This window comes from Stigmatopora argus, chromosome 1 (assembly GCF_051989625.1).
Source record: "Stigmatopora argus isolate UIUO_Sarg chromosome 1, RoL_Sarg_1.0, whole genome shotgun sequence".
In the NCBI taxonomy this organism is placed as follows: Eukaryota; Metazoa; Chordata; class Actinopteri; order Syngnathiformes; family Syngnathidae; genus Stigmatopora; species Stigmatopora argus.
The window spans coordinates 6,308,037-6,325,173 of NC_135387.1; the positions used below are offsets into that span (position 1 = coordinate 6,308,037).

At 40.9% G+C, this 17,137-nt stretch overlaps 1 protein-coding gene across 5 annotated transcripts in view; it reads left to right on the top strand.

Moving 5' to 3' along the window:
- Positions 1-15,209, top strand: part of atp2b3b (ATPase plasma membrane Ca2+ transporting 3b) — a 61,239-nt gene extending 46,030 nt beyond the window's left edge. For 3 of the 5 annotated variants that reach the window (XM_077612914.1, XM_077613080.1, XM_077612998.1), the window contains one exon: positions 10,595-15,209. In XM_077612914.1, the coding sequence (XP_077469040.1) occupies positions 10,595-11,107 (513 nt within the window). In that variant the 3' untranslated portion in view covers positions 11,108-15,209. Of the gene's footprint in view, positions 1-788; positions 949-10,594 lie in introns of all 5 variants that reach the window. The other 2 variants (XM_077613166.1, XM_077613247.1) reach the window with 1 other exon arrangement.
- Positions 15,210-17,137: the final 1,928 nt, after the last annotated feature.

The window sequence follows — 17,137 nt, forward strand, 5'->3', positions numbered from 1 at the left end:
TCAGAAAGTTTAAGGTTAAAGAGCTGTTAATACAGACATTTGAAACGGAATAAAAATAATTCATTTTCTCTACTTAGCCAGCCAGTGTATATCTACTGTATGCTCATTAGTATTATTTGGTTTTGTATTACTGATTGATTTATTTTTTGTTCATCTTTAAGTTAATTTATTTAATTCATTATTTTTTGTTAAAAAATAAAGATATTTGATAACGTTGGAATGTTTTATCAGTGCTTTTCTTGTGGAAATCCTGATGCGGCCCAGTCTCACCCAGACTCGGCCTCTAGCGGCCCCCAGGTAAATTGAGTTCGAGACCCCTGATCTAAATTGCTTTTAGTAATCTACAATTATGAAGTATCTTACTGCAGGGGTGGTTCTAAGGGGGGATAGAGTGGGCAAGTGCCCCTTCTCCCACCCCCAATCTATGCTAAAATCTCTGTAGATATTTGAAATATGTGACAAGAATGTAGCGTTTTCGCTCTTTGAGTGAAACCGTTACTGTAAATGGGAGGCACAACTGTATTTGTAATCATTTACAAATGATGGTCTGATCTGGTCTGGTCCAAATCCAGGTCTGGTCCCAGTGTGGTCTGGTGTGTGTGTCTGTGAGTGCGCACGTGTTTTAAAGGCAGAAAGGGGGCAGCAGCATAGGCACAGATGCTGAACCAAGGCAGTGTTGTCAACGAGAAAAGGACCACCACTCGCGATGAGAGGATCGCGCCCCCTGCTACCCCTGCTACTACCCCTTTGCCCTCACTGAGTGCCACTGTTTTATCTCTGTCCTGCAGATGGAGGTAGTGAGCACATTCAAGCGAAGTGGCTCGTTTCAGGGAGCAGTGAGAAGGCGTTCCTCCGTGCTCAGTCAGCTCCACGACGTAAACACTATATCTACCCCCTCTCACGTAGCTCTCTCCACCGCAACAGCCAATACCAGCCCGGCCCCAGGGAGTGAGTCTGCCAAAAGCATGCACACACAGTCACACACACACACACACAGAAACACACAAACACACACACACGACATGCACGGCACGTGGACTTGCAGTATTTTATGGTTGTTCCCCCCACATCCCTCCAGCTCGCCCGCTGCTCATGCGTGTACAACGTATCCTCTTTTCTTTTTTTCTTACTCTCCTTTTCAAACAGCACCCTGTCCTGACCAGCTGTGCAATTCTGGTCTGATCTGGTCTGGTCCAAATCCAGGTCTGGTCGCAGTGCAGAGTGTGTTGGGTTTTATTGTTTGGTGTTGTGTGTGGTGCAGGAGGCTGATTAGTTTTTTGCTCATCGTGTCAAAGTCCTGCCAGAGGAAAACTCATGTTTGAAGTACTAATGGGGAAAATAAGGTAGATCAGAGGTCTCCAAATTGGTCCTCGAGGGCCGCTGTCGGTGCAGATTTTTGTTCCAGCTGATCCAACACAAACGGTTTAACCAATGAGGTTTCTGTTGAAAAAAGAAGCACCTGACTGCAATCCACTGATTGCACTTCTAGGATACCACATTGGTGGAAAGGTTTCCTCTTACAGGTTGGAAGGAAAACCTGCACCTACTGCAGCCCTCTCTGGAATAGTTTGGGGACCATTGAGGTAGATATTTAGCCCAAAAGGAAAAATATCTATAATTCAGAGGTGTCAAAATAATCTTTGATGCGGGAGGCTACATCGTACCTTTGTGTCTACTAACTAGGGCTGCCGCGATTAATCAATTAATTGACAATTAATCGATTATCAAAAATATTGACGACGATTTTGATGTCGAATGCACTTTTTTGGAGTCTCTTAATTGCAATTATTGTTTTTTTCATTATTATTTGGTTATTTTATTATAAATAAAAGCTATAGATATTTTACTTTCTTAATTTTGTTTTTATTTGGATTCTTTGTTTATCTATTTACATGTTTTAATCATCAATCAAAACAGGAGAGATAAAGAAGGATGATATATATATATATATATATATTTAAATGTTATATTTTAATGAAAAAGCACAAAAAGCGAAACCATAGATATCCTCTTATTATTTTTTAAATTGTCACTTCTGTGTTTTATTTTTGCACCTATTTGTATTTATTTATTTCATTTAGCTAAAACAAAAAGTGGAAAATGAAATGTATTCTTTAGTTTATTTTAGACGCACATGATTCTGTTTTGCGGGCCACACAAAATGACATGACTCGCCAGATCTGGCCCCAGGGCCTTGAGTTTGACACCTGTGATAAAATTGATTCTGGGAAGTGGGAAGGATAAAATGTCACAGAGCAAAGGACAGCTCCTGCTGCACCATGTCTTCTTTACTGTGTGTCAATAAGGTCAAGCCAGGTTACGGTCTCTGACTCCTACTTTAAATGTAAAGGACTAGAAGAAAATAGAGTGTCATTCTATTCTTGGAATGGTAAAATTGGAGCACTGTCCAAAATGAGTCATCAAATGTAAACCTTCGAGTATAAAAGCCCTCAAAAACACTGCCGTTGCCTAACTTGCCATTCGAAGTTAAGCTGGCCTTTTTTCCCTCCCTCTTCTGATGCTCTCACTTTTGTTAAGCGTGTTGTGGATTGACTTGGTGTAACACTATTTGCAGCTTGACTATCTCATGTTTGCCTTTCATCCTGAGCTTTCCAAAAAGTTGTGGTTTCTCTCCCTGTCTCCTTTTGTTTGTTAACTTTCTCTCTTTCTCCAATGCGACTCTTGACTTTGTCTGTGTTGTATTTTTTATTTGAATTTTTTTTTAGATATTGCAGGTTTCCTGTTTGCTCAAAGCTTATGAAATGTACTCTGTTCGTCTATAAGTATAGTTCATATCTTGTAGACGTATTTGGAATGTACTAGATCTAAATACAGGCTCTTGTCTAGTGTATCGATAAGCTTTCTTTAGATTTTCTCATCATTTATTTCCCTGTTCCACCTTCTTTTGTCATTTCTCTTGTTTTTGATTTGGTCCATTTTTGTCATTGTTCCATCATATGTGGACGGGAGCACAACCCACCTCATGTTTCCTCTTGATTTCTCTGTATGTCAGTTCGTATGTCAGTGTGTTGCTGTGTGCACTTGTTGATGTAGCCCGAGCCACCTTGGTCATCTCTCGCGTTTGTGTGGGAAGACACTTGTGTGTGTGTGTATGTGTGTGTGTGTGTGTGGGCGGCCATGCGCGTGCCGGTGCTTTTGACGTGACCTTGTGTGTTGGTGTGAGCGCATGCTTGTGCTGTCTCATCATCGGTCTTCTCAGTTGCTTCTCCTTTCCAACCTCGCTGCTTCCCTCATGCCCTTTTACTTCCTGCCATTCCATGCTGCCTCCTTCTTCATCATGCGCTATCAACTCAAGTGATGAAGGGCTATAGACAGAGAGGCTCACTTCTGCGCTAAAACACACCGCTTTCTTGGCAGCAGTCATTCTCTACAAAGCCGAGGGCTTGTTGTTCTTAGAGAAAGTGTCTGTCTTTACATCGCAATTGCTACATCTTATGAAACGTGTTGCATGTTCACCATAGGACCTTTGAAGTTGACCTGAAACTGAACTAATTGGTTGATGTGACATCAAGTTTTGTGTCCAATGCAATTAGAAACAAGTGCGAAAGTAATGGAGAATCCTGAGTTGTTCCAGCTTTGAGGATATATTACATCCCACTTTTCAAATTTAAACATACATGATACTAAAATATGCACGCAAGTCAGGTGAAGGAAGCACTGCACCATCGGGTGGGCGATAAATACTGTAAAAACTGTCAACAGGAGATTTAAATTTATTTTTTTTCCCTTTCTGTATGCAGGAACATTAGTCTTGCTAAATATAAAGTTTCACATATTAATGATTATTTGTAGAACATGTATCGCACAACACCGTTACCATAAAGTTATCGTGGCAGAACAAGAAAGCAGTCGATCACAAAATAGATTTGCCATCATCAGACCGTTTTTGAAAATAATTGAACCAGGTAATTATTATTTGGTTTACTTATTTATGTACATAATTAAGAGTGGGTTCCACTCCTGAAAAAAAGCAAATTATCCAAACTTCCAACCCTGTTACTTATATGGCACATTTTGTTACTGTCAAATAAATCATGTAATAATAAGAGGATCACCTGAGGGAACAAGCTTCTGCTAAAGCAACCAAATTCAAAGCATTGTCATATTGATAGAATACTCTCCCTTTTTCAAAATGTCATCACGATCCTACCCTGCAAATCTAAGTGATAATCAAATCAACCAATCAATCAAAAGCCTTTATTGTCATTATACAGCAGCTGCGTATAACAAAATTAATGGTGCTAGTCCACAAAGTGCGTGTTTCCCAATAAAAAACATAAGTAATTTAAAAAGTCACGTCCGGGCAAGGTAATTCTAAAATATTGCACAATCTAAGATATTGCACATTGTTAAATTTAAGTACTTCTTATTAATAAACATATCGTCCAAGTTTGATTATAACCCCTTTATACTTTTTGTTGAGTTACCTATAACACAAAATACCAACAAACAGTAAAAGAGAACCGGATGCATAATTTCCCACTCAAAGCTAATCAAGCATTTGATAGTTGACCACCTATTATTGATTTGCGTGTAGCTGAAAATCAGAAAAACTGAAAGTGTATTTTTAAGCCGTAATGTCCTCCAATTCTGGAACAACCCCCATATTATTGTAGCTTGAGGTAGCATTGATGTTGTTACTGTGGAAATTTTGAAGAAGCAGTTTGAAGGGATGCATTTGAAAGCTTTTGTTAAGACACCTTTTGAATCACACAAACAATGTGTACCAGCAATTGTAGCATTGGAAAGTTCCAATTTAAGGTAGAATGAGTTGTACGAGTGCAGTGTAGCGCTCTGCTAATTTGGAGAAAACAGAGATCATAAATTCATGTTTTGTTGAATTTACCTCAGTATTTTTCCCTTACTGGCTAGTGTAGTGTTTAATACTTACGCACACATGGGGGGAAAAAAAGCTAAAGGTGTCAAATGAACTACTGATCTAAATTTGGATCAATCACACTGTATTCATGTGATAACCCTATTAGTGTAAATTAGTATTTTGCATCTTGGGGAAAAACGCATTGGTTACAACGATATGTTGCATTCATGTTTTTGAATTGAACATTTTGACGCTCCAATGACAGCATATGAATAGAGCTTAAACGTGTTGGAAGCCCACATATTTGTTTCCAAACATTAAACTTAAATTTTCCATTCTATTTTCCTTTTAAGTAACTTGGTGATTGTTGTTTCCATTCATCAAGAAGTGAACACGTGTCAGCTAAATGACATTTTAGCTAACTTTTGTGTTGTTTTCCTCCAATTGTGCTCTTGACAAAGTAATTCCAGCCTTTCACCTAATATTTGAAATTGTAGATACAAGATGCGTGTGTGTTTCATGCTTTGCTTCACCATAGATCAGTGGTTCTTAACCTGGGTTCAATCGAACCCTAGGGGTTCGGTGAGTCGGTCTCAGGGGCCTCTGCCGTGGAGGTCAAGAGACGTCGACTCATCATGTCTATTCATGATAACATGCCCCGCTTGACCATCACTGGCTGCAGATGATCACGTGATATTGCTTGGCCAATCAGTGCCTGAGGAATTTATATGTCTTGAATTTGACAAAAAAAAATCATATTTATTTTACACTAAAGTAGGGTTCGGTGAACGCGCATATGAAACTTGTGTGGTTCGGCAAGGTTAAGAACCACTGCCATAGGTGGACCTAAGTGATCCCTGTGGATCCAGTTTGTTTTCATTTGACAGCAACTTAGTATCTTATGGCAAGTTGAGAGCATTTCAAGTAATCTGTCAGTCCTTTCTCATTTTCCCTCAGTCTTTCTCATCTTCTTTCATATTCCAAGGAGAGATAAAAAGAGAATGATTGGCGCGAGGGCTGCTAATGAGAAAGGCATGCCTATCAAACGACTGTAGTACTTATTTATTTTATTTACCAGATATCTACCTCACAGCTTCTTTCTGTTTTTATGTTGCATTTTCTTCCCATTAGCTCTTGTTTTTTATTTTATTTTTTGTTTTTTCACACAGCTGCCTCAACCCTACAGTGCCTCTATCCTTGTACTTTTAATCATCGTTTTTCCATCAAGCTATGCTGAGTGGGCCGGCAGGGCTGGATAAAGAAAGCAAGGGAGGGAAGCTGAGAGAAAGAAAGCAGTAATATATAATGCACTGCCTTTCTGGTCACTCTGTGGGCGACATATACTCGAAAGTTTACTCTACTTGCGAGGACAAAAAAAATGAAAACAAACAAAATGCCAACAAAGTGAGAAAGTAACATTCTGAAACCTTCTCAGTCTGCATGAAGTGATTTTCTGCTGTCTGACAGGCTCTTTGGAAAAACAGATAAGCACTGAACCTACTGCTTGACCGTCTGTCTCTATGTCTATCTGTCTGTCTGCCTGTCTATCTGTCTATCTGCCTATCTGTCTATCTGTCTATCTGTCTATCTGTCTATCTGTCTATCTGTCTATCTGTCTATCTGTCTATCTGCCTGTCATCTATGCCAGAGTCATGTGTAGAGACTTCTCAGAGTTTGGCCAACTGTTGCATCGACGCCCATTGACCTGCTTGACTGTTCACTAGGGCTGCCACAATTATTTTCATTGTCAACTAATCACCAATTATTTTTGCCATTAGTTAAATAGTAAGTTCATATACGTATAAATCACATTTTTACTGTCTATATTACAATAAATAGTGAATATTTGCTTATATTTACTTTTTTATGATTAAAAAGAAATATTAAAGAAAAAAACTTTTTTCAATGGTGGCCTGGCGGATGAGTGGTTAGCGCCTCACAGTGCGGGTCCTGGGTTCAAATCCAGTTCGGTCCACCTGTGTGGAGTTTACATGTTCTCCCCAGGCCTGTGTAGGTTCTCTCCGGGAACTCTGGTTTCCTCCCACATTCCAAAGACATGCATGGTAGGCTGATTGGACACTCTAAATTGCCCCTAGGTATGAGTGTAATCGTGAATGGTTGTTTGTCTCCTTGTGCCCTGCAATTGGCTGGCAACCAATTCAGGGTGTCCCCCGCCTCTGGACCCAAGTCAGCTGGGATAGGCTCCAGCACCCTCCGTGACTGTAGTGAGGATAAAGCGGTTCAGAAAACAAAATGAAAAATGAAAAAAATCAATTTCCTACCCTTTTCTTTAATGCAACATTTCTTAGGTCGACAATGTCTATTAAGGATTGACTATTAAACCATAAATGTCAGCCCTCCCTAATGAGGATAAAGCGGTTCAGAAAATGAGATGAGATGAGAATGTCAGCCCTATTGTTCACCTCCCCAAATTATCGTCGCTGCTGCAGTTGATGTAAAGCCTTTGGCCAAACTGTCTTTTTGTAAGTCTCTGTCTGCCCGTGCCCGTTTTCTATTTTCACATAAAATGGTCTCCTTTTCTTTGAGCTCATTCTGTTTTTCCTCTGCTCGGGCTTGAGGGAAGGGTGCATGGAACGACCGCCATGGCAACGGAATGCCGTTATGCACGCCTACACCATACACTGCATAAAGCACCTCCCAGTACACTCATGGACCTCATTCTGGTGTGTTTGTAAGACAGAGAGAATGTGAGTGACATTGTTCTGATTCAGCATGACCTGGCTGCCTTTGGATGCGTAACACGGCCCACTTTGAACCGGTTGCCTCCTTTTTTTAAATCTAACCAATCACGTGCTTTTCCAATCTGCTGTGATGTTTGCTTTCTTTTCTTTTTGTGTTGTTGCAACTCTTGATTTGATTTTTGTCCCGCAGCAACCTTTCTCATCAGCATCTTTCTGACTACAGTCAGCCCGCTATTAATTTCTAACTGCTGCATGACTCCAGAACTTATTATTAACACATGTTTGTGTGCGCGTGCGTGTACAGCGATGCTAACAGACTGACTCAGAACTCACAACTTTGCAAGGCATGCAGATGTCCAAATCCCCCAGCTAACAACATGAGAAAATGGGACTCCATTCTGTCGCAACGGCTGCTGCATGTCTACGTGTGAACGTGCTCATTTGCTGACTTCTTACGTGTGATTCTCCATTCGACTAACTCTATTACTGATTTTTCTCCCATCTGTGCCTGGCATTCAGCTTCACCTTTTTGCTTGCATGTTATTCAGTGTGCTGGAGTGCGAGTGTATTTTACCACGTAGACACACACACACGCCTACACACTCATTAAGTGTGTATGTATTATGTGAGATGGTGCTGCTTCTGTGGTCTTTGTGGATGCTGCAAAGTCTGTCTGGTGTGTAGGAACTGACATAAGTGTTTGTCAATAGCAAACTCATTTCAAAACACGTTTTTCTTTTAACATCTTTTGACGGCACACAAGATCAGGTGGACTTCCTTTGTACTGAAATTGAAGTGAATTTGTTTTTAAGCCCAGGAAAGGTGATTATTCAGATAATAACTGCAAAGGCATGGTCTTCCATAATAGTGGGTGGACGACTATGTTATAATAATCCGTAGAGGTTAAATCAAACTGGGTGTCTTTGTCTTTGAGGATGTCTGTCTGGGCTTTTGTACAAATTACTTTTTCTTTGTGTCTGGAAGAGTTCCCTCAAATGGAATTGTTAACTCTTAGAAACCATTCATATAATTCACAGTGGGTGCATTCTCCTGCATATAAACTTATTCATTTTCCGGACCGCTTACCCTCAAAAGGGTCGTTCGGAGAGTTTGCGTGTTCTCCCCGGGCTTGCATGGGTTTTCTTCGGGTACTCTGGTTTCTTCCCACGTCCCCAAAATATTCAGGGTAGGCTAGTAAAACACTTTAAATTGCCCCTAGGTACGAGCATGAGCTTGAATGGTTGTCCATTTCCCCTAACCCTTGGGATTGGCTGGCCACTGATTTATGGTCTCCCCGACCTTGTTTCCGTAGTTAGCTGGGATAGGCTCCAGCACCCTCCACAACCTTTGTGAGGATTTTACTCAAAAGTTTACATACACTTGTGAAGAACGTAATGTCATGGCTCTCCAGTTATTTCTACAACTCTGATTTTTCTCTGATATAGTGATTGGAACAGATACTTCTTTGTCACAAAAAACATTCATGAAGTTTGGTTCTTTTATTACTTTATTATGGGTGAACAGAAAAAAGTGATCAAATCTGCTGTGTAGGTAAACTTTTGACCACAACTGTATATAATCCTCACAAAGGGTAAACAATATAATTAGATTTTTACTTCTATTCTTTTTTAATTAAAATGTATTGTTACTCATTATTTATTTATTTATTCATCTTACATTTTTCTAGTTTATCAATTTAATTTATTTTTATCATTATAATATTTATTAAAGGGCGGCCCGGTGGGGCAAGTGGTTAGCGCGTCGGCCTCACAGCTCTGCGGCCCTGGGTTCAAATCCAGGTCACGTCCACCTGTGTGGAGTTTGCATGTTCTCCCCGGGCCTGCGTGGATTTCCTCCGGGAACTCCAGTTTCCTCCCACATTCCAAAAACATGCATGGTAGGCTGATTGGACACTAAATTGCCCCTAGCCATAAGTCTGAGTGTGTATGGTTGTCCATCTCCTTGCGCCCTGCTATTGGCTTAGTTACACTAAGTAACAGTTACAGTAATGCAAAGCAAATTCTTATTTTAATCCTTTTGAGCATTTTGTTGCAAAAATTTTTTTTTAGATGTTTAAGTGAAGACCTTTATTTATTTATTTATTTTTTAACAAAATGCCCTATCTAAATAATGACAATATTGATCACTTTTTAGTCTTTCCGTCAATTTGATTGGAGCGTTGCATTACCAATCTTACGATATCAATTCTTTGGACAACAAATGATTTTTTCTAAAATGACAATGTATACAACAAATAAATTGGATATGATGGCCTTCTTTGATGATCTAGCAATACACCCCATAAGTATATAATTTGTCAAGAATATGTAGTTGTTGCGGTAACGTTTTGAAGTCGTTCGTAGCGCCTCTGCTTCAGAGTTCAAGTCTGCGTGGACAATTATGCTCCATTTCTTCATGCATGCGTGGGTTTTCTATGTGGGCTTCAGGTCTCTCCCACATTCTCAAAACATGCAGGTTATGTTAAATGAAAGCTCTAAATTGTCTGTAGGTGCACATTTCCATGTGAATGGTTGTTTTGTCATTTCAATTCTCTTTGTGCAACCTAAATAAGAGTTGAATCTCTACCAGACAGAAGAAAAATGCTCAATATCAAAGACACTCAGGCTACATCTATAAATTATTCTATCATGGAAAATGAGAGGCAGTATGCATCCAAATTTGCATGAGGAAAAAAACAAAAAGTTAGGTTAGATTGACGTTTATTCATCCCGTACTCAATTCATTTCTTTCTGAAGTCAATCTGTTTGTATACGGTAACTGAAAAGTACTTGTTTATGGACATGAGATACCTTTAGTATCACTGAGGCGCTCAATAGTAGCAATTAATCAAAATGAGAAAATAGCTGAATCGTCATTAGAAGTGAACTATAAACCACCTGTCCCTGAGTGCTTGTCCATTTCTCTGTGTGCGTCTTCTGAAGGAGACCAAGGCGGCCTTTGCGGCTTTCCGTAGACTCCTTTTCACTTCGGCGTGTAACGTTTTCTTCTTTTTCTCTTGTGGTTCCTCCGACACCGTCCCTTCTTTGGGCAGATGCGAGTGGTGAAAGCATTCCGTAGTTCGATGCACGAGGGCCGGGAGAAACCAGAATCCCGCAACTCCATCCACAACTTCATGGCCCACCCGGAGTTCCTCATCAACGACCTTATCCACAACATCCCGCTGATCGATGACACCGACGTGGACGACGAATCAGAACTCAGCAGATATCAGCACGTGCACCCAGCCCTTCGCAAGCCGCCGCCCCCTCCCGCTCAGCCCCAGCCCACGGCCCGCACCCGTCCCACCCGCCCGTATCGCCAATATAGCCTCCCAGTGACCCATTGCAATCGAAATAACAACAATAGCAGCAGCAGCAGCAGCATCGGGGGCGGCGGCGCTTCATCCATCGGCATCAAACACGACATCAACACCGTAACCCTTAGCGACCAAACGCGTGCTCATCACTATCATCAACACTGCAACAACCATCACAGCAGGGACCAGCTGGGGAAAGGCCCAACCCCTCACCTTGCCCACCTCTATTGTGTGGAGACCACCTTATAACTGAGTGGGGCGGGGAGAGGGGGAAAAGAGTCCTAGGGTGGGGAGGTTCTAAAAAAAGAGTGGGGGGAGGGGGGCGGTTGTTTGGGTTCTTTGAGGAAGCACACATGACATTTCCATGCAGTCTCTCTCGTGACACAGGAGGGGAAGGACAATGGCTGCCGACTCCATGTGAACATTGACACGATCAAGCCCCCTTTGAAACCCTCCTCAAACGACCCCCCCACCCCCTCATCCGCTACATGACCTTGCTCATGTTGGCAAGAGGGGCCCAAACCCTTCATTCCCTCCGATGTTGAGTAAGTGTGGTTGCCGTGACCCCGCCTACTCGCCTGCCATGACACCTCAGTCAGCACATAGCAACAATTATCTGGTTTGGCATTGAAAGTTTTGCTTGTAAAATAATTGTTGAAGCTTTAACTTCCTCACCCGTCTTGATGCATTCATTTTTCAACATAATGGTGCTCATTCTTTCCCACGTGGCTTCAATTCTTCTCGTTGTCTTGGCAGCATGACGGTATTTTTCATTCGACCCATCCCTTTCAAAACGCATATGTCGTCTTGTCTCTTCTGATTCATCCATTTCAAACAGATACCCTTCATTTAAGCCTAATAGTAAAAGGAGTTATATAAATATATATACAGTACATATGTATATATGATATTATTTTTTATTAACAATTGGGAAGAGACAACGCAGAACTTGTCATCCGTCGCCAATCCTTGAATGCTGCCCCAAATCTACATGATGTTGTTGTCTTGTGTAGAAAGTACACATTTTACATAGTACAGTACAAAGGCCCCATGCATACGATGAACTGACGTATGGCTCAATGTCAATGTCTTGATACTGTATCCTATTCAAGGCTCTTTCATTTCCTCTCTATTCCCATCACGCTTTTCCCTCAACTTTGCTTTTGCTCGCTTTTCTTTTTGGAATGCTTGTGAAGCATTATTTATCCCTTTAAATGGCATCAGGTCACAATGCGCGGACTCTGGCCCTTTAAGACTGACACTCACCTCAAACCTGCTCCTGCTTCTCCCCGCGTCATTAGGTCAACGCCATCATGCATTATTGAATATATGGACTCACATTGGTCAATATTCCTTGTTACGGATGCATCACATAAAGTCAATTTCATCGAGTAGATCCATATTCACATATTTGTGGATAAAGTTGGCGTTACAAATACAGCCACACAAGAGCAAATCTGCTGCATCTTTACTCTTGTTCTTTCAACAAATGGAGCTCGTTACAATACTTATTTAAGACAGTAGTTTAAAACTGTCTGAGGGAAAACATGCTTTTTTTACTTCCTCATGGTGAGACATATGTGATCCGTACTAAGCTTGTTATTTTTCAAATGTGGATCCCTGCCAGGTAAAGCAAAGTGAATGGATCCGTACAAGCTATTTTGTACAGACAGACAGCAACGCTTTGTTTTTCCGAAACATGATTCATGTGAGAAAATGTTTGAACGTCGGGGAGAATGGGGTTGGGTGTCACATTTTTCCCTATTTAATCCAAATCTTAAAATCAAAGCATCTTATCATAATCAGTCACATTTTTTTTCATACTGACTTGTTATCAATCAAAGCCAGACTGACACATTGTGAAACTCATTCATTTTAGGGATGGTTGTCACTGAACCTGAATTCTGAATATAATTTAATGTTGTTATTAATGAAATATCTTTAAAAAAACGAGGACCATTAAGAATAATCTATTACAATGTTATTATCAACTCATTCACTGCAATTGTAAGAGATAGATGTCAAATATTAATTGGAAAAAAAAGTTCAGTTGAACAGTAGGAACGTTGTTGATGTGTTTTTCACTAGTTTTAGTGTTGTAAGCGACAATTTACTGTGTGGTCAAAGTAAAAACCACAGCTGGCTTGTCTATCTATCACTGTCAACTAATGGGTTTTATTAGAAAAGGTTTATAATGTTGCTTCAGCATAATAAAACCAAAAAAATCATTCATCTAACTCTTTTCGTGCCATTCACAGTGATAGACGTCCAATCATGTCGCTCTTTTAATCCTTATTAAAATGAAGTTAGTTTGTCACTAGAAGTCTAGACGTTTATTAATAACAACCAAAGAGCAAAAAAAAAAAGAAAACAACTATTACTACTACTTTGAATAAATGTGACTACTTGAAACAATGTACTTTCTTTCTGGGCACAATTATCATTTCAACCCTGATAATGTGCAACAACATCGATCTGGTGGAGATATAGCAAATGTGACAACCAACCCCGCTCTCCCCATATTTAGTATATGGGCTCAGTTGTAACACAAGGAATTCAAGAGTCATGTTTGATTTGACTTTTTACAAATGTTGGCCAAATGACATGATGGTGAGACCACATGAACCGGCGACATCCCCCGTCCTCCGCGACATTCATCCACCGGGAAATATTAAGCACATTCCTCCAGTACCCATGATGCCGGTGACCTGGCGTCGCCTCGGAGCGGAGCGCAATGCAAATCGGCCACTCGGCCACCCACCCTCCAATCTCGTCCCCCCGCCTCTCCCCGCACTTTTCCCTCGTTGACCTTGTGACCGGACCCACCACCTGAAAAAGGCCAAAGGGCGGCTAATATGCAACTGACTGACGTGTCATCACGCGGAACCCAGATTCAAACTTTGGCGTAACAGGGATACGAACATGCTATAAAAAGGAAAAAAAACAGGGCAAAGGAAGCGTTCTGTTTCAGGATGGGCGCGAGGCTGTCCGTTAAAATCGGTAACTGTACAGAACTCTTTGTCTTCTTGAATGCTCCTCCTCATCATGGCCTCCGCTCACACTTGGGCGGTAGCGTTGTGAGACTCTTGTCTGTTTTGAAGCATGCATTTTGGTATCATTAATGTCACTCTTTATGTGTAGGTAAACCATTTAGACTACTGTCACGACCGTGTGCTATGAACTCTCCACATTTGCTCTCTTTAATGCACAGGCGTGCGCACGCACAGACACACACCTGTTCAAGTCTAACCTTGTCTATTTCAGCGCCTGTCAGTGCTTGTTCCAGTAAACAAAATGAAAAAGACACGCACACTGAAAATACCCAGCCAATCGACAGTGTTGTAAATTTAGACGGACCCGTTCCAGCCATTTCTGTCCATCTGTCCAGCCATGTTACATGCCAATGTTGTGGGATAGATAAAAGGCCACGCAGAATGTGGGAAAAAAAGAACATTTACTCCAAATTAGAAATTGTCCAACAGCATCAAAAACTGTACAGCTCCCCCTAAATGTGCCCACGCGCAACTTTAATTTACAGGTATACGACATTCTGATTATTCTATTTTATGCTACTTTCTTTCTCTCTTTTTCTTCTTTGCTTTTTGTAAGGAGAGAATCTCAACAAAAGCACTTGCACATGACTGATTCCTGATTTGTCTCTACCAGTAGTCCCACTGATGGAAAACATACGTTGCACATTCTCCTGAGCATATTCTGAGGGCTGCGTTTTCTGTCTGGCAAACGGCCCTTGAAGTGTGCAGATGCTTTCAGGTCTCTTGACACTGTAAATAAGCGAGAGACCAAATGTACCTTATTATTATTCTTTTGGAACGCACTGGAGAAAATGAGGCTGGACAACTGGAAGGTGGCACAGAACTAGAGACTGCAGAAGTGCAATGCATCCATTCTATGCATTGTTGAGGCTGCTCTTTTAGATCTGCCCCAAGTATTTACAGCCCTGGGAGAAATTTAGGCTTTTACATAATTCACTATACATACTGTAGTGCTAATCCTGTCTGTGGAATGCCCCCCTCTCCCTTTTTTGCACAACAGAGCTGTTCTGCAGACAGAAAATGCAGCCTGAACTGTGCTATAAAAAGATTTTAAAAAAGACAAAAAAAACCACCTACAACAAAGACTATTGAATATATTAAAGAGTTATCTGCCTGTTATTTAAGCGAATAAATATCTATATATATATATGAGGAAGAACACCTGTATACTGTAGACAAACTGTATGGAAATCTAAGATAATTTATCGAGAATTAAGTCCAACACCTTTTTGTCTGTATGAAAGAAAAAAAAATACATCAAAGTATTCTACAATAATAACTTTGACAAGTCTGCGTGATCCTGTGTTGTTTGTTCATGCTGATTCAGAGTGGTATTGGTTCATACTGGCTAAAAATAACATTCAAAGAATGGCAAGGTCGAAATGTTATTCACTGTAACTAAAAAAAACATTCAGATTGAGCCTGGATTGGTACCCACAAAACGCCACTTTTCATCCTCACACTAGTAGACGTCATCTGAACTTGGAGAGTTGGCAGTGTTGGAAATGGGTTCATAAGGACCCCAAATGTTGTCCATGGAAAAACAGATTGTTTATAGCTTATAATTAACTTTAGCTTGTTCAATAGGAACCATGCTAGGTAAGTAGATAATGAAATAAAGAATAGCTCACATACAGGCTGCAATTCTTTTTCTGAATATATTAGTTTCCTAAGATATTGAAAAAAATCTAATTACAGTATCTGATGGGGTTAGGGTCACCTTGCCCTAACAAGCGTAGGTTCAGTTACAGAAGTGTAGTGGTATCTTTTCTTACAAAATTAATTGGCTCCGGAATTTGAATTTTTCATTAGTTGAGATGCATTTTACTTGTAAAAGCTTTAATCCGTTCCAATACCAACTACTAAAGCCTAATTCTATGTGTGAAACTAAATATTTTAAAGCCATTAAATGGAACCACATGCAAAAACAGTTTCTATTCATGTTGAAAGGTGCAGGATTGAGGAGGCGAATGTTTGACTGAAATGAACTATATACTCAAACACAAAACTTAGAATTATGAATTCAAAAGAACTTTACTTTCTAGAGTCCAGGGGTGGCCAAGTCCGGTCCTCGAGAGCCGTTATCCGCTCTGTTTTCCATATCTCCCTCCACCAACACACCTGAATCAAATCATCGGGATTGGTATCAAGCTTCTGGACAGCTTGCTGATGAGTTGATTATTTGATTCAGGTGTGTTGGTGGAGGGAGATATGGAAAACAGACCGGATTGTGGCTCTCGAGGACTGGAGTTGGCCACCCCTGTAGACCCAATATGAAAAATAAAGAATAAAGTTGACTTAAGCACACTAAAAACGAACATCCAAAAAACATTGTTAAGTGTTCGGCCGTACAAGTCCCTGCTCACACTATGAAATGTACTGAAACAATAGAACATGCAGAAATTTTCGTCTGCATCTTTATTTGCATAACCTTTCCTTCAAAACAAAAGTCGCTGTGCTATATGAAATAAACACATTCATCCATTTTCTGGCCAGCCCGGCGGCCCGAGTGGTTAGCGCGTCAGCCTCAGTGAGGGTCCTGGGTTCAAATCCAGGTTGGTCCACCTGTGTGGAGTTAGCATGTTCTCCCCTGCGTGGGTTTTTCTCTGGATACTCCGATTTCCTCCCACATTCCAAAGACATGCATAGTAGGCTGATTGGACACCCTAAAGTGCCCCTAGGTATGAGTGTGAGCATGAATGGTTGTTTGTCTCCTTGTGCCGTGCGATTGGCTGGCCACTCATTGTCCCACGTCTCTGGCCCGAAGTCAGCTGGGATAGGCCACAGCACCCCCCGCAAACCTAGGGAGGATAAAGCAGTTCAGAAAATGAGATGAGATCCATTCTCTGTACCATTTAACCCTATAAAGGTCACAAGGGTCCTGGAGCCTATGAGCCAACCACAGGTATGCATCTTTGGATTGTGGGAGGAAACCAGAGTACCTGGAGAAAACCCACGCAGGCCCGGGGAGAACATGCAAACTCCACACAGTTGGACCGACGTGGATTTGAATCCAGGTCTCCCATTGAGGTCGAAACACTAACCATTCGCTCCACCGGACCGCCCGGCATGTACATTAATTATTCCACTCCTTAAATCACAACTCTTCCAAATACTCTCCTCCTCACCCCCTGTCATCAGTTAACAGTAATTGTTGCAAATGACTGGCATGTAAAAATATTTTAAGACATTTTGTGTAGCAGAAAATTCTGGACTCATCAGAATT